The following is a 23160-nucleotide window of genomic DNA, read 5'->3' as shown; positions in this document are numbered from 1 at the left end:
AAATATACTTCACTTTAGAAATCCAATCAAATTGCCTTTGAACTGAATTATCAAATCAAATATTCAAGAACGAACACATCGGGAGGGGGATTTTATAAAATAAGTGGTTCTGAAAAAAAGATGCATAGAGAGAAATCTAGAAATTCAACAGGACTGTCAAGGATGGAGGGGAAATGAGAGCTTGAAGTACAGCATAATTTCCTCCTGGGAAAGGAAGATAAACATTTTGACTCTGTGAGAATTCAGGAAGTATTCAGGTACATTTTCAGCCTGCGGATAGATGGATGGATGGGTGGAACAGAGTAACTCAGCAAGCGGTAAACTGGACCTCACACAATCCCTCACATCTGTGGATTTTTCCTGCACAACTTATTCTGCACCAGTTTTTGGAACTGGTGAGACAATAAAGAGGAGAGAGAGTTTTATAGTCTGTGTAGGGCATTTTCCTTTTATCAACTCATTTATCCCACCCCACAACCTGCTATTCAGACAACTCGTGAAACAAGGTTGGCTGACAAGTTAGATATTGTAAAACCCAGACTAACACCATCAACATCTATTATTTTAGAAAGATTATAAAATCATTATATCAACTGGCTACCACCAACACCTGCCAAGCTCATAATCATGTGCCTGCAAAGGCTCAAATTATCCAAACCAGCAACATCATTGGAAGGAGGGGGAAAAAACAAAAACACAAACTGCAAATACATAGGAAACAATTTGCCTTTTTCTAAAAAAAACCAAAAAACTTTTTTACTCTATCTAAGAAACATACCAACCAACAAAATACCAGCTGCTGCACATCTGTTCCTTTTGCAGGAATACTACTAATTTACCCTTGAAGATTTGACTGCAAAGGCTGAAAATGCTACAAGTGGCACCTATAGCAAACAGGTCCCTTTATAAATCTTTTTCTATACTGTACCATCTGCAGGCATGAATAGGGGGAAAAAAGGGAGAAACATTTTTGTGCAAAGTCAAACAGCTAATCTAAAAAAACCAGCTGAGGACAAAAAGGGGAACTGATAGCACAGAAAAGAGATGTCAAGAGGTTGGTGTTAGAAAATGGTTTCATAACCTACTTATGATATCTCAGTGATGGTGGGATTGCAAAATAATTGTCAAAAGTGTTAAAGAAGCAAAAATATTAAACAATGCTCTCTTAGCATATAATGATAAAACGAAAACAAAACTGACTTTGATAGGTACAGAAGAGAGCACAAAGGATTCTATTCCTGTTTCCTTATAATACTAGCTTCCTTGTTACCTTTGGCTTTGTTTTGATAATCAAAGCAGACATTTTTATTAAAATAGTTCTTACTGCATCCATTGGTGAGAGATCACAAAAATATATTTTTAAAGGCATAAAGAAAACTTCTGATGCACAAGGTTATATGTGCTAGGTCTGTTTTCAACTATCAGATGAATATTTTGTAAAGATATTGAGCTGGTGTCCTCTATTTCAGGGATCTCCAACCTTGGCAATTTAGGATTTCAACTCCCAGAATTTCTCAGCCAGCTTTGCTGGCTGAGGAATTCTGGGAGTTGCAGTCCACAAGTCTTAATGTTGCCAAGGTTGGAGACCTCTGCTCTATTTGGGATCTCTTTCTCTCCATTCATCCTATGTGCCATGTAGCCACAAAAAAAGGCCACTCATTTTGAAGAAAACAAGGCTGCTGGTGCTGCAAATTTACCTACACTGTCCACACGCAAAGGGGAATGCCACAGAACAGTTTGTCACTGTTCTGTGGACAAGTCTGCTAAAATTAAACATAGCATCTATATCCCCACAGAATAACAGAGAAGAAAAAACTACAAAACATACAGGTATAAAATTATTCTGTGTAAGGGAGTCAGAGAAATTTCTGAGATTGATCTATGGGGCTGATACTTAAAGGGAGATTTGAGAAGGCTAACTATCCCTGGAGGGTCTGCCAAAAAGAAATTGAGGAAGAGCTGGAAAGTTGGAGGGCTTCTTTGGTGGTCCGGTCACATCCTGAAGAAGTAAGGTGCTTCCTGTTTAAATTTCATTGCAGAAGTGGCATTGCAGAAGTGGCATTTCAGGGCAAGCTGCAAAGAAAAGTCTGGTCCTCCGCATTTGCTTCTACTCAGGAAGCTCGGTTGCTTAATCGAGTTATGATGTCAAAAGGACAAGGGCCGCAGGCTTTGAATTTCCTTCCCTGTTGAATCTCCCAGGCAGAAAGCAGAGTGATCCTCAGAGATCACGTCCACAGGAACTGTGAAGATGATTGAATTGAAAGCAAGTTTAGGAAATATCGTTCTTGTGTTTTATCATCTACATTATTATAACTCTTATCTAGACTACTGTAAGATCAATCACTCCTGGTTTGCATCTTATTTTTCTCTGCAGATCCTCTGCAAGATGTTGCTTTGAGTGTTGACAGTTGCACGTATGTCACCAACAAAGATGTTACCATCCGATTAGCAACTGTTTTAAGTAAGTATAGAAATTCACTGCTAATTGTGTTGCTAAGTAAGCTTACTTCTGGAAAGGCATAGACTGGTACTCACCCTGAAATATCTTAACCAGATATATATACTTCTAATAAGCTTATAACTGCCCCATATATTATAGTATATGTATCCTCACTTGCTGATTACTTAACTGAGTAATTCAATAAAGGAATTGTGATGGGGTGAAATCTACTTACCTTACCGGTTCAGAAGTGCATGTGCCACGTCACATGCACGGACAGACCTTCACATGCGCAGAAGGTAAAAAAACCATTACTTCCTGGTTAAAACCAGGAAATAATGACACCCAGGTGGGTGGGCAGAGCTTCGCTCCGCCATTGCTACCAGATCACCGAACCACCAGCCACTATTGCGCGGATCTGGTCCGAACCGGGAACATTTCACCCCTTATTTGTGATGAATTAATGTTACATGACTTATTATTAAGGATATTTCTGAAAGAAAAGTGTCAGCAGTGAATATTTTCCTAGATTCCCTGTGGCACCTCATGGGTGTGATTTTGCAACTACTTCAACCTTCTCTGTAGGGCAGAGGAGGACAACTCCCATCAAATCTCCACCATATGGCCAAGTTGTAGGATAAGGAGGTTCAAAGCTTAACTGATCTGGAAGATCACAGATTGCTGTATAAGCCAGGACTGCAAATATGATCTAGCAATATTCTTTTTGTGATTTTCCCCAAGTTCTAATTTAGGAGAATTTAAAGGATACACTGCCACATTTAAAACTCACAGAGGTTTAGGGCAGGGGTCCACAACCCCCGGGCCATGGCCATAGCCTATTTGCAACTGGGCCGCAGACTGGTGTACACATGCAAACCCACATCCTGACTCGCACAAGTGGTGGGCTGGCTCACATATGTATGCATGTGTGTGCTAGCTGCCACTCATGTGGCCCAGATCCCCTCTCCCCTCACCTTAACTGAGCTGCCAAGCAACAAAGGCTGGGGACCGTTGGTTTAGGTAATCTATTTCACTCATTAATATACCTGAAACCCCTTCCTCAAACAGTCCAGCCCCGCTAATTTTTAGAGTTCAATCTGTGGATGATGATGACAAAGACACAGTTGTAGGAAGAGCATCACTTGCACATTGAATTCATAGAAGTCATGGGCATCAATGGCTATTAGTCTTCCTGGTAGTATGACTGCCTCTGAAGGCCACCTACAGGGAGACTGGTTGTTGTTTTTTAATCTAGCTATACCTCCTACCTTGACTTACCAGATTTCAGTTTTGTTCAACTCTGGTCTTGCAAGCATCAAATAGGTTTTTAAGCCAGTCTGAACCACACTATAATTTTGTCCCAAACATGAAACTTACTGAGGATGGATTTTGTACTTGTTAAATGAAAAACAAACTCCCACTACATCCCAATGTAGATATTTCTCTTGAGTCATTGAATGTAAGTTCAAATGTCCACTTGCTTTAAATTTGGGGATTCACAATAGGTGAGACACATTGTATATACCACATTTCACACACACACATGCATTATCACTCTCTCTCCTTTTATGAGAACTAAGCAAAGTGTTCTTGTGTACTTCCTGATAAGAAACATACTACATCTATTCTACAGGGCACGCCATCAATGAACTCTCTGTGGATTTCAGTCTTAATATTAATGGACAGATTGCGCCACTTTACAGCAAAAAAGTTTGTGAACGAAATCAGCCCCAGTTTCAATTCTGTGGAAAGAAAAAAGGAGGTAATTTTTTTCTTTATACAACGACATTGAAAAAAAGTGACATGATCATTTTTCACACTGACTGTTGCAGCATCCCAATGTTCACATGATCAAAATTTAGATGTTTGGCAACTGCATGTATTTATGTCGGTTACAGTGTCCTGGCTCATGTGATCACCTTTTGGGATCTTCCAACACTCAAACTCAATGGGGAAGTCAGATTCACTTAACAACCGTGTTACTAACTTAACAACTGTGGTGATTCACTTAACAACTGTTACGGCAAGATAGATCATAAAATGGGGTAAAACTCATTTAACATCTGTCTTGCTTGGCAACAGAAATTTTAGCCTCAATTGTGGCCGTAAGTTGTGAACGACCTTGTTGTGACCCAGGTTCCTGGACCCGGACTCCTGGACTCGGATGATTCAGAAAGTGAGGGAGAAGACCTGGCCAGCCCTGCTTCTCTTGAGCCCTTTCCCTCCCTGGCACCCACTCAAAGGGAGGAGGAGGGGCCGGCAAAGCCTGATTCCATGGAGCCTCCTTCTGATTTGGCAACGCCCCAAGAACAGTTTTGGAGTGATGCAAGGTTACATAGACTTGATCGGCGTGCGCAGCAGAAGCAGCGTTGGGATAAAGCCAAGTCATAATTGTCATGCAGTGACATCTGCAGAGAGTATAAATAGGAGGCAGGACTTCCTGGTTTTTGTCTTGGACAAAGTAATGAATTTGAAGGGCAATCTGTATCAACGGAGGGAAGAATATATTCGTGAGTAATTCTGGCCTTATCTGTAATTTCCTTGTTATCTCCAGAAACTTGGCAGGCCCGTGGGTAGACGTAGCCAGGACATTTATATATATGTAAATAAATCAGAAAAGGAGGCCTCTGACTGACTCTTTGCTGGGAGTATTGGGGGAAGGGAAACAGAACATTTTGTCCAAGACCTGACTAAAACATCTTCTACCAAAGATGGACCAGCAGCAGGTACAACAGCAGTTACAGCAGCTACAAGCAGCTAATCAACAGCTCCAGCAGCAAGTGGCTCACTTGGCAGGCCAACTTGCTGCCAGGAATGTGCCTGCAGCCCCCCCCCATCCTCCCACTCCTCCTCCTCGTCGCAAGTGCCCGATAACCGTGCCGGATAAGTTTTCTGGGCAGCCTGAGATGTTCCCGACCTTCTTGGGACAGTGCCAGCTCTACATGGCTATGAGGCCAGAGGATTTCCCAGACGACCGGGCTAAAGTGGCCTTCGTGATTAACCTTCTTTCCGGCTCGGCTGCTCGATGGGCCACGCCCCTCTTGCTCCAGGACAGCCCCCTGCTGGCGGACCAACAGCGTTTTGGCAGCACCTGCGCACCATGTATGAGGACCCGTCAATGCTGACGGCAACCAGGCGCCTTAAGGAACTCCGTCAAGGGAAACCCCTGCAGGAGTACATCGCCAATTTGCCTTTTTGTGCCAGGACTCTGACTGGAATGATGCAGCGCTGGTGGACGTGCTCCAGGAGGGACTCTCAGAGGAATTGCAAGACGAGCTGGCCCGCTGGAGGCGCGCGGACCTCGACAACTTGGTGCCCTTTGTCTCCGCCTCGATGCCCGTCTGCAACGGCGACCGTCCCATCGCACCCCGGGACCCGCCGCGACATCTGCACCCCCACTTCCTGCACCACCAGCACCCGGGTCGCCCACGCTTTGTAACCGCATGGAAGAGCCCATGGAGTTGGGAGCGGCCAGACCTCGCCTGACAGCCCAGGAGCGGAACCGAGGCGCCAAGGAGGATTGTGCCTGTACTGTGGGAGCCCGCCACTTCGCCGCTTCTTGCCCCAGAAAGCGGCGGCACGACGCCGTCCCCGAATCACAGCGTGACCAATCGGAAGGAGCAGGCCCGACCTCGGGGAAACCCTAGGTCGGGCACGTACTAAGCCCCCACTGGACGTTGCGGAAGTAGACTCTGGGCCCCCTCGGCATCTGATTCTGGACACACGGATATGGTTGGGGAACCAGTCAGACGGGCTCCAGGTGCATGCGCTGGTGGACTCAGGGGCCACAACAAACTTTATGGACCAGGCCTTTGTGACCCAGTTTGCGGTCCCCGTGGTTCCAGTGGACCTTCCGATGCGGATAGAGACAATTGATGGATGAGAACTGGTGTCCGGCCCCATTAAATTTGCCACCCAGCCTTTGCGCCTGGCTACTGGGGACCCTGAGGAGGCGATCCAGTTTTATGTCACGGCGGACCTTCATTTTCCTTTGGTCCTTGGGATGGCCTGGCTTCGGACCCATGATCCTCAGGTGGCCTGGTTGCGGAATGCCATCTCTTTCCCGAGTCTGCAGTGCGGCGACCACATCCGCCACACCTGTGCCGGCCAGAATGTCCCCACCACTGCCATCACTTTGCCTCCTGAGCTGACAGACTTCGCCGACGTGTTCAGCGAGAAGGAGGCGGACCGACTACCCCCGCATCGGCCCTACGATTGCCCCGTGGACCTTCTGCCCAACGCGCCACTGCCTGTGGGACGCCTGTATTCCATGTCGGAGCCCGAGTTGGCCGCCCCAAGAACAGTTTTGGAGTGATGCAAGGTTACGAGACTTGATCGGCGCAGCAGCGGAAGAGTTGGGACAAAGCCAAGTCATAATTGTCATGCAGTGACATCTGCAGAGACTATAAATAGGAGGCGGGACTTCCTGGTTTTTTGTCTTGGACAAAGTAATGAATTTGGGCGGGCAATCTGTATCAACGGAGGGAAGAATATATTCGTGAGTAATTCTGGCCTTATCTGTAATTTCCTTGTTATCTCCAGAAACTTGGCAGGCCCGTGGGTAGACGTAGCCAGGACATTTATATATATGTAAATAAATCAGAAAAGGAGGCCTCTGACTGACTCTTTGCTGGGAGTATTGGGGGAAGGGAAACAGAACAGACCTGTACTTCCATAAAAAAACCCCAACTCTGCTCTTTGAGATAAGTGACTTGGCAGTGGCAGACCCAAGCTGGATTCTTGACTCGCAAACAAAGTGCTCCCAGGATATTGCCCAGGATATTACTGCCCTTAGCTTCTACCAGGAGAGGTGTGCATACCATTTCTATAATGGCTGCCAGATAGTGCTCCCAGTTCGCCCTGGTTCGGGCGAACCGGTAGTGGCAGCGACGGAGGCTCCGCCCACCCACCCAGATGTCATCAAAAATGATCTGCACATGTGCAGAAGCATACCATTTCCTATAATGGCTGCCAGAATGCTTCCTCTTGGCATTTCAAAAGTCTATTAAGAAACCAGTCCTGGTTTCTGAATGCTTGTTTTTTCACTTATTGGAAGTTGTTATTTGTGTTTCGCTGACTGTGTTTTATTCTGGGATCTTGATATAGGTGATTTTATTGATTTGTGTTACGTGGTGGTTATACTGTCTTTGTTATGTTTTTATCTCACCTTATTCAGAATCGGTTGTAACAAAGAATAGCCTGGAAATTCTGTAAATAATGAAAAGTGAAGAAAATAGTTAGTAGAAAATTTCAGATAGTTATGTATCCTAAAGAAATATTCTCAAGGAAATGCTGTCAGCAAAAATATTGGTTGATTTAAGAGAGGCACGTGAAAGTTCTAGCTACTAAATGATATTCCTGTTAAACCAAATGCAATTCTGTGTTACCCAAAGGAATGTCACATTTGGATAATACTAATACATAATTGAATACATAACTGAAAACATATTATGCTAATAGCAATTTTTAACCATCAGTGAAACCATCAAACCATCAAAAAACGTGCTGAAAAACTCGGCTTATACTCGAGTATATACGGTAATTGAATACATAACTGAAAATTTAGGCACAAAGCCAGCTGGTGATCTTGTGCCAATCACTTTTTTTCAGCCCCCAGAAGAAAGCAATGGCAAATGACGTCATGAAAAATGCAAGGACTTGGAAAACTCAAAAACAATCAGGAATTAAAGGAACAGGAAATATTTATAGATTGGTGGCCTATGTTACAGTTACAATCTAGATATAAAAAGGACGCAAAAGAATATGGATTTGACATAGAACCATAACAATTAGATAAAGTGTTAGTGGGTCCAGAGGGAAAACTAATAACCAAAATATATAATTATTTACTAAATTTTGATAGAGCGGAGGAAGTGGTGAAAGAACCAATGATCGCCTGGGCTAAAAACATAGGACACAATATAGAATTAGAAGACTGGGAAAAAATCTGGAATAAAAATTATACAATAACTAAATCCATGGCCTATAAGGAAAACCAGTATAAGATGTTTTATCATTGGCATTTAGCACCAGAAAGACTGGCCAAGATGTATCCAAATTTAAATCCAAAATGTTGGAAATGTAAATAGGGACAAGGTACCTTCTTTCACTCATGGTGGTCATGCCCCAAAGCGAAAAGATATTGGACAAAGATACAAAAATGGCTGCAGGATCTAACTAAGTGTCAAATAGAACTTAAACCGGAATTGTTTCTTCTGGGGATGTTTAGGGCGAAATATTTAAAAAAGATAAAATATTTGATGTTACATATATTAACAGCAGCAAGGATTGCTTTTGCGCAGTATTGGACGAAAGATAGTATACCACCAGAGGGATTAGTTTTTCAAAAAATATTTGATTGCATGGAAATGGATAAACTCACATTAGCGTTAAAGGGAAAGGATGACTCAGAATATTATGCAGTATGGGAGAAATGGTATGAATGGATAGATAATAGAAATCAGGAATGGAAATGTACATAAAAGTATAGAATGTTTAGAAATAGAATGTATATAATGTTCTGAATATTGGTTCTAGTTTATGAATGTCATAGATCTGTTAAATATGTAATAGAGATATGTAAAGAGAAAAAATGCAATTAAAAAAAAGAAAAAGAAAAATGCAGGGACTTGTTTAAGCAGTCACCAGAAGTTTTTTTAAAAAGTGATTTGAAGGTACAAAAGAAGAGGAGGCAGAGGACTTAAACAAAAAACCAAATCAGAAATAAGATTATAAACTTTGGTCTATTTTCATTGTTAGAAAGTTGGAGAGGACTGCATATTAATAAAAAATTATAATCTCCCTGGAGATTAATAACAAAGTCAAATAACATCTGTGTTATTTTCTTATCAATAATGTAGAAGTAATTAGCATTATTTTCTTCCAGGACATCTTTCAACTTCTTATTCTTGGGCTTTCCTGATGGTTTTCCACTTGAGTAATAATCAGTTCTGTGTCTGACCCTGCTGAGCTTTTTCCAGATCAGCCAATGTTGAAAAAGTGCTTTTTCTCTTTTCTGCAGGATGTGTGCTACTTCTTAGCTGCTACTTGCTTTCTTGCCCCAAATCAAATGAAAGGGGTAACAAAAGTGGGAGTGGGGAACTCAGATGCTTATCTCTGCTCAAAGTACCCATAGCCCCCCCCCAAGGCTTTATAAACAGATTTAGGAATTAGAATTGACTGATCTGCTGCTTGGTTAAACAGCTGATTAATATCACTTGCTCTGCTTAATAATTCTCTTTCACCTATATGGATACATAGATAGTGGAGCAAATGCAAAATGAGCATCATTTATAGCATAATAAGGTAATCAAACAAATTCAAAGGTATCTTAAATCTTCCATGTTGACATTCTGAGGAAGAGAGAGAGGGGGGATGGGTGGCCCGGGGTCATGTGATCACCTTTTGTGACCTTCTGACAAGGAAAATCAACCAGGAAGACAGATTCACTTAACAACCATGTTACTAATTTAACAACTGCAGTGATTCACTTAGCAACTGTGGCAAGAGGGTTGCAAAATGGGACAAAATCCATCGAACGAATGTCTTGCTTAGCAATAGAAATTTTGGGCTGAATTGTGATCGTGAGTTGAGGACTACCTGTACTAGACAACCGATCCTCCAGATAAAATGGGGGTCTTTTCAGGAAGAATATTAATATTTTTTAAAGCAATTTTAGTGTTATAGCACCCAGTCTGGTTAACTTTTTGCCTCTTGGAAACATCTGTAATATTCCATGAAACTTACACAGTGATTACATAGACTGAAAATCATATATATCGTGGAAACATCTGTAATATTCCATGAAACTGGTGGACGGACCATATTTCCAAGATCGGGGGGGGGGGAGAAAAAAATGTTAGCTACCATAGATTTTGAAAAGATAGAAAACTGACAAAAGTATAATTATAATAGGGGGAAAGAACCTTAAGAGTTGAGCCAGCCCCTTCCCTGACATCCTTCAGTTCTGAAGTACCACATTTGGAGGTGAACAGCATCTCCCCCTCCCTCCCTCCCCCCCCTCTCTCTTTCAAACACACACACACACCAGCCCTCTGGGGAACCAGCAGAAGATTGTAAAGGAAATCCTGGCCCCACCCTGGCTCTGGCCAAACACTGAAGGGAAACCAAAATGAGTCTGGCGCTCAGCCAAGCTGAGGCGGCTGGTAGAAAGCCACTGATAGGACTGAAACATAACATAAACTTTGAAGAGGTTTTTTGCTAGTAGACATTCTGCCTTTTGTTGTTGTTGTTTCAGGATGCCTTTAAAGTATGCAGCATAGTTCTGCTATTATTCTTTCTCTATGGAAAAAATCAAAAAGATAAACAAGAACATTTGGGCGGGGAATGTAAGGAACTTCTGAGCCCATATGCAGCATGACCTACACCAGAATTATACACCAGAATTATATCTCTTTTGTCATTCATCCGTTTAGAAATCTTAAGCAATGTGTTTGCAGTTTTTTCATTTCCTAGAATATTCTATCCGACTCCACTTACTTTCAGTGACTGTATTATGACTCTATTACTCCACACCTACAATTATTCCTTTTATATTTATTAATTTTTCATTCAAGGGCTGAAGGCGGCACATAAAGTTTTCCCTCATTATATTTTCCTCCATTTTCTGCATCTTGGTAGGGCCCTTGCTCTGATCCTTGCAGGATGCTAATGGCATTAGAGCATCAACTACAGAGGATCAGAAATATTTTTGGATTATCTGAATCCCTTCCAGGAAGAGTTCAGCTAGGGGTATTATATCCCAGTTTCAACTGGTGCACCTTTTATAGCTTGCTTGGACTGGAAAGTCTTACAACAGAGATCCGGGCCCTTCTACCATGTGATTAGGCTATTGTGAAAAACAATAAAGACTAAGAGGATGAGAGGTTGGACATAGACCTCAATAGTGGTCCAGACATTATAAAATAGCTCACCAAAGATGTATTGGTGTCACAGTGGTAGGGTTTCATTGAGTGACAAAAACTATTCCTTTAAGATGGACACTGGGGCAATGGTGGTAGTATTGAACTGCCTTATTACTTCATTAGACATTTTGACTTATGTTATGATTCATGTTTTATGTTATGGGATAATACAATTGATTGGGAGGATTATTATTTTATTGTGTCTATGTAATAAAGAGACAAAAACAAAGAATGCATGTTCTCAGTAACCTCTTTGTTGACTTATTGCAGGGTCATTCAAGGGTTGTGTGGAGTAGGGATCGCCTTTTAAGATTGTCTGACATGTGCAAAGAATTAAGTATTTACTATTTTTTAAGGATTGGAAATTTTGATATAATGGAGTCATGGGCTATTGGCTGTGATATAAAAAACCACTGTAAATAATGTTTATTTGTTAATAAATAATATTATTAACCTTACACAAAGAGACAGGAACAGTATTATTTAAAAAATTCAGCAGCTCATTATTTCAAAGAGTTAAAGACAATGTGTCAAGTCTGTATTAGAACAGTAATGTTGCATCTAAATTAATTACTGAGCAGGGACCTGATTCTTGGTTTCCATCCAAGAGAATGTTTCACTGTGTATGCATATGGGGTGTTTTAATCATAGAGGTTATTCATGGCATTCATTGTATAAATTAGGTGCTGTCTCACCCAGTTTTCTTCCTTATCACTGGAAATGTTTGTTTTGCAGAATATATTTACTACACAGGGCCCGTCTCCCTGAACATGGACAGCATCCCACAGGTAAGTTTTTCCTATTTCCTTATAATTTTATAAAGGAAAAAAAAAACATTATTTGTTAAATGTCTAATAGGGTGCAGTAATGCTACTTTTAGAAATGAATGTACTGGAGAAGTAAGATATGTTAAAGAGGAATGTGGTTGTTGCAACATTATCTAGTAAAATGTCATGCATAAGGATCATGTATTCTCATATGACAGCCTGGGAGCAATTGATATCATTGCTCGACAACTGCTCAGGATAGAGGTACATAGCCTGACTCCCAGGGTTATTTGAATACTCTAGAGATAACTGTTACTACTGCGCATTGTAATTTTTAATGTGGCAGACAAAGATAATTAAAAACAGCAGCGGAGAATCATTAACAATTTTAAGCTTTCATTAAGTTTCAGTGTAAATTAAAGCAAATTAAATGTAGATCTTGTCCAAACAAATTGTGAAGAGTGGCTCCAAGTGTGGAATTCAATAACATAGAATTCTTGGCTTGAAAAAAAAAAAGGAATGGTTGGAATTTTATATTAGAAAATGGTAAGAACAGAAGCCAAACTAAAGAAAATTTAGTTTGATCAGCAGAGCACTTCATAGGAGATCAGTGAAAGCATATGAGCAAATGATTTACTCTCTATTTAGAGAACTCTCTAATTCAATTGTGGGGAATTTGTGTTGTCAATGACTACCTGTCAATGACTACTTCAGCTTCAACCGCAATAATACACGGGCAAACAATAGACACAAACTCAAGGTAAACCGCTCCAAACTCGATTGCAGAAAATATGACTTCATCAACAGGGTGGTCAATGCCTGGAATGCACTACTTGACTCTGTTGTTACATCTTCAAACCCCCAAAACTTTAACCTTAAACTGTCTACCATGGACCTCACCCCATTCCTAAGAGGTCTGCAGGGGGTGTGCATAAGCACACCAGCGTGCCTACCGTCCCTGTCATACTGTCCCCATTTATTCATACTCATTTCATGTGCTCATGTCCATATTTATATTTGAGGGCTGTGGGTAGCTCAGGCTGTAAGACAGCCTGTTATTAAACACAGCTGCTTGCAATTACTGCAGGCTCGAGTCCCACCAGGCCCAAGGTTGACTCAGCCTTCCATCCTTTATTAGGTAGGTAAAATGAAGACCCAGATTGTTGGGGGGGGGGCAATAAGTTGACTTTGTATATAAATATACAAATAGGATGAAGACTATTGCCTTACACAATGTAAACCGCCCTGAGTCTTCGGAGAAGGGCGGGATATAAATGTAAATAAAATAAAATAAAGTAAATAAAAAAATAAAAAAATACTAGCAGTGACAACTAGCATGCCAAGTAGTAAGCGAAGCTGGAAAGTTTTTTCAGCAGCAATTAGGGGACTGTCCTGTCTGTCCTGCCCTGAAGTACAGGCAATGAAATATAAAACCGGGAGAATTGTGTTAGTAGAAAGACTTATGCAGACCACTGCTTGTTGAAAATAAATACATAAAACAATCAACTTTATGTAGGAAAGTATGATACAAGGAGGAAGAGAAAAATGCAGGAAGTGCATGTGTCAGACTGCTACTTATCATTACATTTATTACCCCAACAGTCCCAATATTATCCTGATATTTTAAGGTTCATAAAGTGCAGAAAACCAGCAAATGTAAATAATGAATCTTCAAACAATAGGATCCTCAGATCCCTTTGCTAAAACAAATAACTGGATCTTCCTTTTGCCTGTGAATTTATTGCTTGCAGCCTTCAAGGAATTATGCTGTAGCAGCATCAGGAAAAAGGCCCTTTCGCCCAGTTAAAACAATTCATATTATTTCAACAGATTACTATTCACAATTTCATCAATTTTTGTCTTAATGGGAATCTTTGGGAGATTTTTGAATATATTTTAGTACACGTAACCATCTTTAAGTCAGTTTAAATATTCCTCTTGTGATGGGGAATGGGCTTGTATATTATTACCCCAAAAAGGCCCAATTTTACCCAATTTTGGATATAGGGCAGAGGTGGTATTCAGCAGGTTCTGACCAGTTCTGGAGAACCAGTAGCAGAAATTTTGAGTAGTTCGGAGAACCGGTAAATGCCACCTCTGACTGCCCCTGCCCACATTTATTCTCTGCCTCATGATTGGGAGGAAATGGGGATTTTGCAGTAACCTTCCCGTGGAGTGGGGAGGGAATGGAGATTTTACAGTATCCTTCCCCTGCTACGCACACCAAGCCACACCCACAGAACCAGCAGTAAAAAAATTTGAATCCCACCACTGATACAGTGATACCACTGATCTTGACTTATGACCAGTCACTTAGCAACCATTCAAAGTTATGACAGACCCAATAGGTACTTAGAACGCAGTTTTATTCCAGCCTTCCCCCCAAGTCACATGATTGCATTCTGGACACTTAACAACCATTCCGCATTTATGACTGTTTACAGTCACATGACTGCAATTTATGTTTTGCCAGAGACTGGCATTTACTTCAGGTTTCTGGCAAAAAACCCACCCACTGGCTAAAGCGGTTTCGCTAAGCGACTGCCGTGTTCACCCAACAACTGTCCCAAAAAACCTGCAAAATTGGCCACAGTCACATAGCGATGTCCTTAACAACCAGTCCGCATTTAAGACTGTTTACAGTCACATGACTGCAATTTATGTTTTGCCAGAGACTGGCATTTACTTCAGGTTTCTGGCAAAAAACCCACCCACTGGCTAAAGCGGTTTCGCTAAGCGACTGCCGTGTTCACCCAACAACTGTCCCAAAAAACCTGCAAAATTGGCCACAGTCACATAGCGATGTCCTTAACAACCAGTCCGCATTTAAGACTGTTTACAGTCACATGACTGCAATTTATGTTTTGCCAGAGACTGGCATTTACTTCAGGTTTCTGGCAAAAAACCCACCCACTGGCTAAAGCGGTTTCGCTAAGCGACTGCCGTGTTCACCCAACAACTGTCCCAAAAAACCTGCAAAATTGGCCACAGTCACATAGCGATGTCCTTAACAACCAGTCCGCATTTATGACTGTTTACAGTCACATGACTGCAATTTATGTTTTGCCAGAGACTGGCATTTACTTCAGGTTTCTGTAAACTTTCTGCTTCCTTTTATGAAACATTTTGCTAAAATTGTAAGTGTTGTGCCACTATTAGCTTTATTCACAAAAATGAATTTCCCAGAGAAATTCCTTTTTCAAATTGTTGTAACTCTCCCTGGAGGTTCATTTTCCTGTTAACTCCCATTCCCCTCAAAGCAAGACTGAATGCCCTTTTCCCCTCATCAGTCCTGCTCATTTGGGATTTGTGCAGGGACACCCAAGGGTGGTCAATGCCTGGAATGCACTACTTGACTCTGTTGTTACATCTTCAAACCCCAAAACTTTAACCTTAAACTGTCTACCATGGACCTCACCCCATTCCTAAGAGGTCTGCAGGTGTGCATAAGCACCAGCGTGCCTACCGTCCCTGTCATACTGTCCCCATTTATTCATACTCATTTCATGTGCTCATGTCCATATTTATATTTGAGTCAGGCTGTAAGACAGCCTGTTATTAAACACAGCTGCTTGCAATTACTGCAGGCTCGAGTCCCACCAGGCCCAAGGTTGACTCAGCCTTCCATCCTTTATAAGGTAGGTAAAATGAAGACCCAGATTGTTGGGGGGGGGGCAATAAGTTGACTTTGTATATAAATATACAAATAGGATGAAGACTATTGCCTTACATTAATGTAAACCGCCTGAGTCTTCGGAGAAGGGCGGGATATAAATGTAAATAAAAAAATAAAAAAATACTAGCAGTGACAACTAGCATGCCAAGTAGTAAGCGAAACTGGAAAGTTTTTTCAGCAGCAATTAGGGGACTGTCCTGTCTGTCCTGCCCTGAAGTACAGGCAATGAAATATAAAACCGGGAGAATTGTGTTAGTAGAAAGACTTATGCAGACCACTGCTTGTTGAAAATAAATACATAAAACAATCAACTTTATGTAGGAAAGTATGATACAAGGAGGAAGAGAAAAATGCAGGAAGTGCATGTGTCAGACTGCTACTTATCATTACATTTATTACCCCAACAGTCCCAATATTATCCTGATATTTTAAGGTTCATAAAGTGCAGAAAACCAGCAAATGCAAATAATGAATCTTCAAACAATAGGATCCTCAGATCCCTTTGCTAAAACAAATAACTGGATCTTCCTTTTGCCTGTGAATTTATTGCTTGCAGCCTTCAAGGAATTATGCTGTAGCAGCATCAGGAAAAAGGCCCTTTCGCCCAGTTAAAACAATCTCATCTTATTGGTCTTTCACAAGTCATTCGACAGTTTTATTTTTCAGTTTATTTCAATGCCAGCCTCAGTTGCAGGATTGTTTTTGACAATTGCCATATATTGGGTTGTTGACTAATTTAACTAATTAAAAAACAGCCACAGTAATGTTCTGGATGAGAAGTGGTAGTCTCCACAAATTAATTAATTTTTTCAGAACATATTCATTCCTTTCTTTTTCTTACAGGGAGAATTTAATGTAACAGTTCAGCTCTTCAACGAAGACCATCATACAATTATTTGTGCTGATTTTTATATCAACAATCAATGAGAAATTGATCTTTGTTGCTTTTCGAGCTAGCATTGCCTAGACCAGGGCTTCCCAAACTTTTTCCTTCAATACCCAAAACCATTTATTTAAAAAATCTTATTGAACAGCACCATCATAACTTTGAATGGTCACTGAAGGAATGGAGATTTTACAGTATCCTTCCCTGCTACGCACACCAAGCCACACCCACAGAATCAGTAGTAAAAAATTTGAATCCCACCACTGATACAGTGATACCACTGATCTTGACTTACGACCAGTCACTTAGCAACCATTCAAAGTTATGACAGACCCAATAGGTACTTAGAACGCAGTTTTATTCCAGCCTTCCCCCCAAGTCACATGATTGCATTCTGGACACTTAACAACAAGCATGATTTACTACTGAATTCAACTTTACATAATTCATAAGTAAACCTGTAATTTACCTAGCTTTGAGAAGAACTAGTCTACACAGTTAAAATCAGCCTAAGTTTTAGAAATTCAAGGAGCGCTTACTTCAATCTACCCATTATAACATACTGAAACAATGAAAAAGGAGGCTGATTGAGTTCAGTTGCTTTTTTAAAAGTTGAATGGACCTGATATATTCAAAATGATCCATCATTGTACGTTTAATTTTACGTTCTGTAAACTTTCTGCTTCCTTTTATGAAACATTTTGCTAAAATTGTAAGTGTTGTGCCACTATTAGCTTTATTCACAAAAATGAATTTCCCAGAGAAATTCCTTTTTCAAATTGTTGTAACTCTCCCTGGAGGTTCATTTTCCTGTTAACTCCCATTCCCCTCAAAGCAAGACTGAATGCCCTTTTCCCCCTCATCAGTCCTGCTCATTTGGGATTTGTGCAGGGACACCCAAGGGTGGTCAAAAGAGTCAATGTTTGGCCACCACTGTGTGATTAAGACTGCCATCTTGGTCTTTTTGACCATGTCACCAATGCAGACAACCTTGCGTGAAAACGAGTCTCTTGGAAGAGTAAGAATGACTGAGATCCACACTCCTAGGAGTCTGTGGCACTACACTGAAAACATCTTGCACTGAAAAACAAGGCTTGGACAAAGCAAGCTAATGAAGCCACAAATGGGCAACTGTTGCTATCCACAGCCAGCTGGATCAATAAACGAGCAATTTTGCCCTCACCCTCTTCCAGGAAAAAAGAGAAGTCCACGTAGCAAGCTGGTCTCAGCTGTGCTTGCATGGAGGGAGTGCCATTTTGGAAATCCACTGCAACATTGGACCCCCTCTGAACATGCTCCTCAGCCAAGAGATCAGCTTAGTCAGATGGAGGGCTGCCATTTGCTCAAGAGATATCAGGGGAATTTACCTACTTACCGTAATTTTATTCTGGTTTTGTTGTGAGGTTTCTTGGGCGGAACAAAATGAGAAATCAACTCTGGTTGTTTCTCCAACACAAAAGCTACAATTTAGTACCTTGCCACATTATTGAATAAAAGGTTCTATTCTGGAAAGGTTTGTATTCTGTCAAATCTCATGAACAAATAAATAAATATATCAGCTAAAGGAAGGAATCCATAAAAAATAAGCTCTCTGTCTTTGAGAAGTACATATACAGAGTTAAGCAATATATATAAACTTTATATAAAAAGTTAGTTAGATTTAATAAAGTGTTCACAGCTATGAAATAGTTTTCATTTGGGGTTATGGTCTATATAACCTAAATCTGTATTTGACAAATGCCAGTCTCTTGCTTTGGAGATGCATGCTTTTTTAAAAAAAATTGTTAGTATTTATATCCAGTTTTTAGTTCAGGAGTTTAAAGTGGTACATGTAGTGTTTTCTCCTTCCATTTTCCTCCACCACAAGAGCTAGGTTTGGCTGACAAAATGAAACTGGTTCAGTCATATAATGAACTTCCAGCTTGGGGGGGGGCTCATTCTGAGTCTCTTGGAAGAGTAAGAATGACTGAGATCCACACTCCTAGGAGTCTGCGGCACTACACTGAAAACATCTTGCACTGAAAACATCTTGCACTGAAAACATCTTGCACTGAAAACATCTTGCACTGAAAACATCTTGCACTGAAAACATCTTGCACTGAAAACATCTTGCACTGAAAACATCTTGCACTGAAAACATCTTGCACTGAAAACATCTTGCACTGAAAACATCTTGCACTGAAAACATCTTGCACTGAAAAACAAGGCTTGGACAAAGCAAGCTAATGAAGCCACAAATGGGCAACTGTTGCTATCCACAGCCAGCTGGATCAATAAACGAGCAATTTTGCCCTCACTCTCTTCCAGGAAAAAAGAGAAGTCCGCGTAGCAAGCTGGTCTCAGCTGTGCTTGCATGGAGGGAATGCCATTTTGGAAATCCACTGCAACGTTGGCCCCCCTCTGAACATGCTCTTCAGCCAAGAGATCAGCTTAGTCAGATGGAGGGCTGCCATTTGCTCAAGAGATATCAGGGGAATTTACCTACTTACCGTAATTTTATTCTGGTTTTGTTGTGAGGTTTCTTGGGCGGAACAAAATTAGAAATCAACTCTGGTTGTTTCTCCAACACAAAAGCTACAATTTAGTACCTTGCCACATTATTGAATAAAAGGTTCTATTCTGGAAAGGTTTGTATTCCGTCAAATCTCATGGACAAATAAATAAATATATCAGCTAAAGGAAGGAATCCATTCACAAGAATATATATAAAAAATAAGCTCTCTGTCTTTGAGAAGTACATATTCAGAGTTAAGCAATATATATAAACTTTATATAAAAAGTTAGTTAGATTTAATAAAGTGTTCACAGCTATGAAATAGTTTTCATTTGGGGTTATGGTCTATATAATGTAAATCTGTATTTGACAAATGCCAGTCTCTTGCTTTGGAGATGCATGCTTTTTAAAAAAAATATGTTAGTATTTATATCCAGCTTTTAGTTCAGGAGTTTAAAGTGGTACATGTAGTGTTTTCTCCTTCCATTTTCCTCCACCACAAGAGCTAGGTTTGGCTGACAAAATGAAACTGGTTCAGTCATATAATGAACTTCCAGCTTGGGGAGGGGGGGGGCTCATTCTGAGTCTCTTGGTGTCAACCCACACACCTTAATTGTTACATTGCACACTCGAATGGTGACACATATTTTGTTGATTCGTGGTTTCCTTCTTCCCCCACAATCAGTTTCTGAGGAAAAGTGTCTAACTGAACATGTTGGTTTGAGAGCCTTTTAAGGAGAAAATCCTTTTCTTATAACAGCTTCATAGCATGTTTTAGCACAATGAACAGTGTCCACTGCTCCCTCCAAGGAACAAAATTAACACTGCTAATGAAGTGCAAAATGGATTTCAGAAGCAAAAAGGAACATTACAGGAGACCCAGCACTGTTTTTGAATCACGAAAAGTTATCTTCTTCCAACTTGAGTCTTTGATCCATGTACTGTAACTCTCGATTGTGTATGCGGGTTTACACTAGCAATCCAAGGTTTTAAAAACTACTGTTCCCTAGTGGAAATGTTGAAAGTGGAAATTAGGATTTTGTCTGTGCAAAACGTATAGGTACTATTGTGAGCCACTCCAGCAGAGCTGCATATTCTCTTGCTGGTTTGGAACCTTTAAAGTGGGGTTTTCTTTATTTTTCTGTTATCAGCAGAATTTGAAGGGCTTATACATCGGTTCATTAGCACTACTGAAAGGTAAGCATGCCAAAATATTGTGTTGCTTTGAGACTGAACCGTGTATCAGCAAACCAAGGGAGAAAGCAAACCAAGAAGGGCAAATTCCAGGTCACCTTGATTCTCACAGCAGTCAACTATTAACCCAGTTGAATTTCTCAGTGATAATGTTCTTACAGCATCTAGATCATGATTGCCCAACCTTTTGGCTTGCTTGGGTCACACTGAGGGAAGAGGAATTGTCTTGGGCTGCATATAAAATATATAAGTTAATGTATATAAATAACAAACTTCCTTGCTTTTTTATATTTTTCATTATCTTGTGGGGCTGCGTTACTAGCCATGCAGAGCAACCTGCTGCCCTTGGGCCATAGGTTGGACCCTGATCTAGATCAAAAACCATTATTTTTAGAACACAAGAGTCCATGACAGTGCCTAATACTATCCCTTGAATCCTGATTTTGGAGAGGACTGACAAATTCTTATGTTAATGTAGCCCTTCTCCATTTGCCAGGCAGACAATGGCAGTAGAGATGACTCTGCTGGTGCAGTGGTTAGAATGCAGTATTGCAGGTTAACTCTGCCCACAGTCTGGAGTTTGATCCTGAACGGGTCAAGATTGTCTCAGCCTTCCATCCTTCTGAGATCAAGGTCAAATGAGGATCCAAATTGTTGGGGCCAATGTGTTGACATTCGTAAACCACTCAGAGAGTACTGTAAAGCACTATGGGGTGGTATATAAGTCTTATTGCTTATTGCTATTGCAGCTAATCAAGATTTGGGAGGTACATTTTGTACATTGGCAGCATGTTTTTTATGAAGACAAAGTTTGGTTTTTTTCAACTGTTCTTCTTCAAATCTTTTTCTTAAAGGACTAGAGATGCAGAGTAAATCAAGTAAGTCAGTTGACATTATTCCCTATTCTTCAAGCGATTGGATCAAATTAATTTATTTGTGTCTGACTGAGTCTGTTTAGGGTTAAGTCTTGTGGTTTATTGACTGGAGTGATTAAGCCCTTTTACATGTTCACAAACCTCACTGTCTGACAGCTGATGGACTGTACAGTGTGCCTTGTCTAATCCTCCAAATTAAGCAGGGTTTGACCTGGTTAATACTTGTATGAGAGACAATAAAAAAAAACACCCAAGGTTTTGTCTTGACTAGCAAGTCAATAAGCCTCTAGAAAAGATCAATGAATTATATGAATGTGTCCCTTGAAAGAATTTTACTTTCGCAGCACATTAAAATAGGAAAGTAAAGCTAATACTATATATAACTTACTAAACACTTTATCAGAAGTTTTTTGTTTTTTGTTTTTTTTTTTTGTTTGTTTTTTTTTACATTTATATCCCGCCCTTTTCCGAAGACTCAGGGCGGCTTACAGTGTATAAGGCAATAGTCTCATTCTATTTGTATATTTACAAAGTCAACTTATTGCCCCCCCCAACAATCTGGGTCCTCATTTTACCTACCTTATAAAGGATGGAAGGCTGTATGTAATAAAGTGAGATGAAAAACAACACTCTGTCCGTTAATGAAACTTTTCAACGCAAGTTCTTTAGTGATGGTTAGAATGGTATCTTCTGTGCTACTGTTTGCTTACTCCTTTTGTAACTTATGATAGTAAAACCTTCCAAACGTAACCTTCCTTTAATAAATTGCAAAACCATCACATTTTTTACAATGGACTAGAAAAATCTTTCATGAATGCCTGAATGCAAAGCATGGATTTTTATGAACTCTACATTCTAAATTATGGTATTCATATCCACAACATAGTAGGGACTTAAATGCTTGTAAAATTCATCCACTTCTTGTAATGTCTGTGTAATGATGAAGCATTTCATAGAACTCGAGCAGCATGGTGGCTTATTATAACCCAAATCTATCTTCTTAATACATTTTTGCCGTTAGGTTCTTTAAATCAGAAATAACAAAATCCAAGTCTATCCACATGGTGCAAGAGAACATCTGAAAATAGAACTACATTTTTCAAGCCCAAATATATGATCTCATCATGAAGACAGCACATTGGGAGAACTCCTGGATCCCTTATATGGGCTGGGTAGAAAGTATAGAACAGCAGTCGCCAACTGATGGTCCGTGGACCACTGGTGGTCCAAGAGAAAATTTTGGTGGCCCGCAGAAAAATTATTTGCATTTTTTTATATTGCACTAAATCAGGGTCCTCACACTACAGCCCCCTGGGCCTGATATGTGCTATAAACATTTGTGTTGCTGCAGAGAGTCTCCCCCTTTGGGGTCTTTTTGTGTGGGTTGGAAGGGGGCAGAAATTCTGACTTGGGGTCTCCTGGTGAGGGGCTTTGGCCGAAGGCTGGAGGGAAGCACTGCTGGTGGCAAGGAGGCGGAGGGCCTTGTTCCTCTGGGACTCATCGTGGCCTGGAACTGGCTGACCATCTCAGCCCACTGAGTCACCAGGTGACAGTACCTGGCCTTGCACTCCCACAGGTCTTCTCTCTGCTTGGAAAGCCTATGCTCCTAGTCCTCAGTGAGGTGCTTCTGCTGAGCCTCCTTCTCAGTCAGATCCAATTTGAACTGAGCTGTTTTGCCAACTCTTTCTCATGGTAGCTGCTTAGCTCCAATAACTGCTTCCTGTTGGGGCCCTAAGGAGCTCGGGCGGGGAGGTGACGAGTGGCTGGCAGGAGAGAGGTGACCACCTAGCCATGCCCATCCAGCCAGTCATTAGGCAGATAATATTAGTGGTCTGTGGGATTTAAAATTATGAATTTAGTGGTCCCTGAGATCCAAAAGGTTGGGGACCCCTGGTATAGAAGAA

The 23160-nt window shown here is 40.8% G+C and overlaps 1 protein-coding gene across 4 annotated transcripts in view; it reads left to right on the top strand.

The window, feature by feature from the left end:
* Positions 1-23160, top strand: part of LOC131194652 (lymphocyte antigen 86-like) — a 46842-nt gene that overhangs the window by 15730 nt on the left and 7952 nt on the right. The window contains exons 2-5 of one of the 4 annotated variants that reach the window (XM_058175892.1): positions 2375-2461; positions 4074-4202; positions 12100-12152; positions 19001-19384. In XM_058175892.1, the coding sequence (XP_058031875.1) occupies positions 2375-2461; positions 4074-4202; positions 12100-12152; positions 19001-19234 (503 nt within the window). In that variant the 3' untranslated portion in view covers positions 19235-19384. Of the gene's footprint in view, positions 1-2374; positions 2462-4073; positions 4203-12099; positions 12153-16650; positions 16743-19000; positions 19385-23160 lie in introns of those variants that run through there. The other 3 variants (XM_058175894.1, XM_058175895.1, XM_058175893.1) reach the window with 3 other exon arrangements.

Source organism: Ahaetulla prasina, chromosome 3 (genome assembly GCF_028640845.1).
Source record: "Ahaetulla prasina isolate Xishuangbanna chromosome 3, ASM2864084v1, whole genome shotgun sequence".
Classification (NCBI taxonomy): Eukaryota; Metazoa; Chordata; class Lepidosauria; order Squamata; family Colubridae; genus Ahaetulla; species Ahaetulla prasina.
This window is presented reverse-complemented; position numbering and strand designations above follow the sequence as displayed.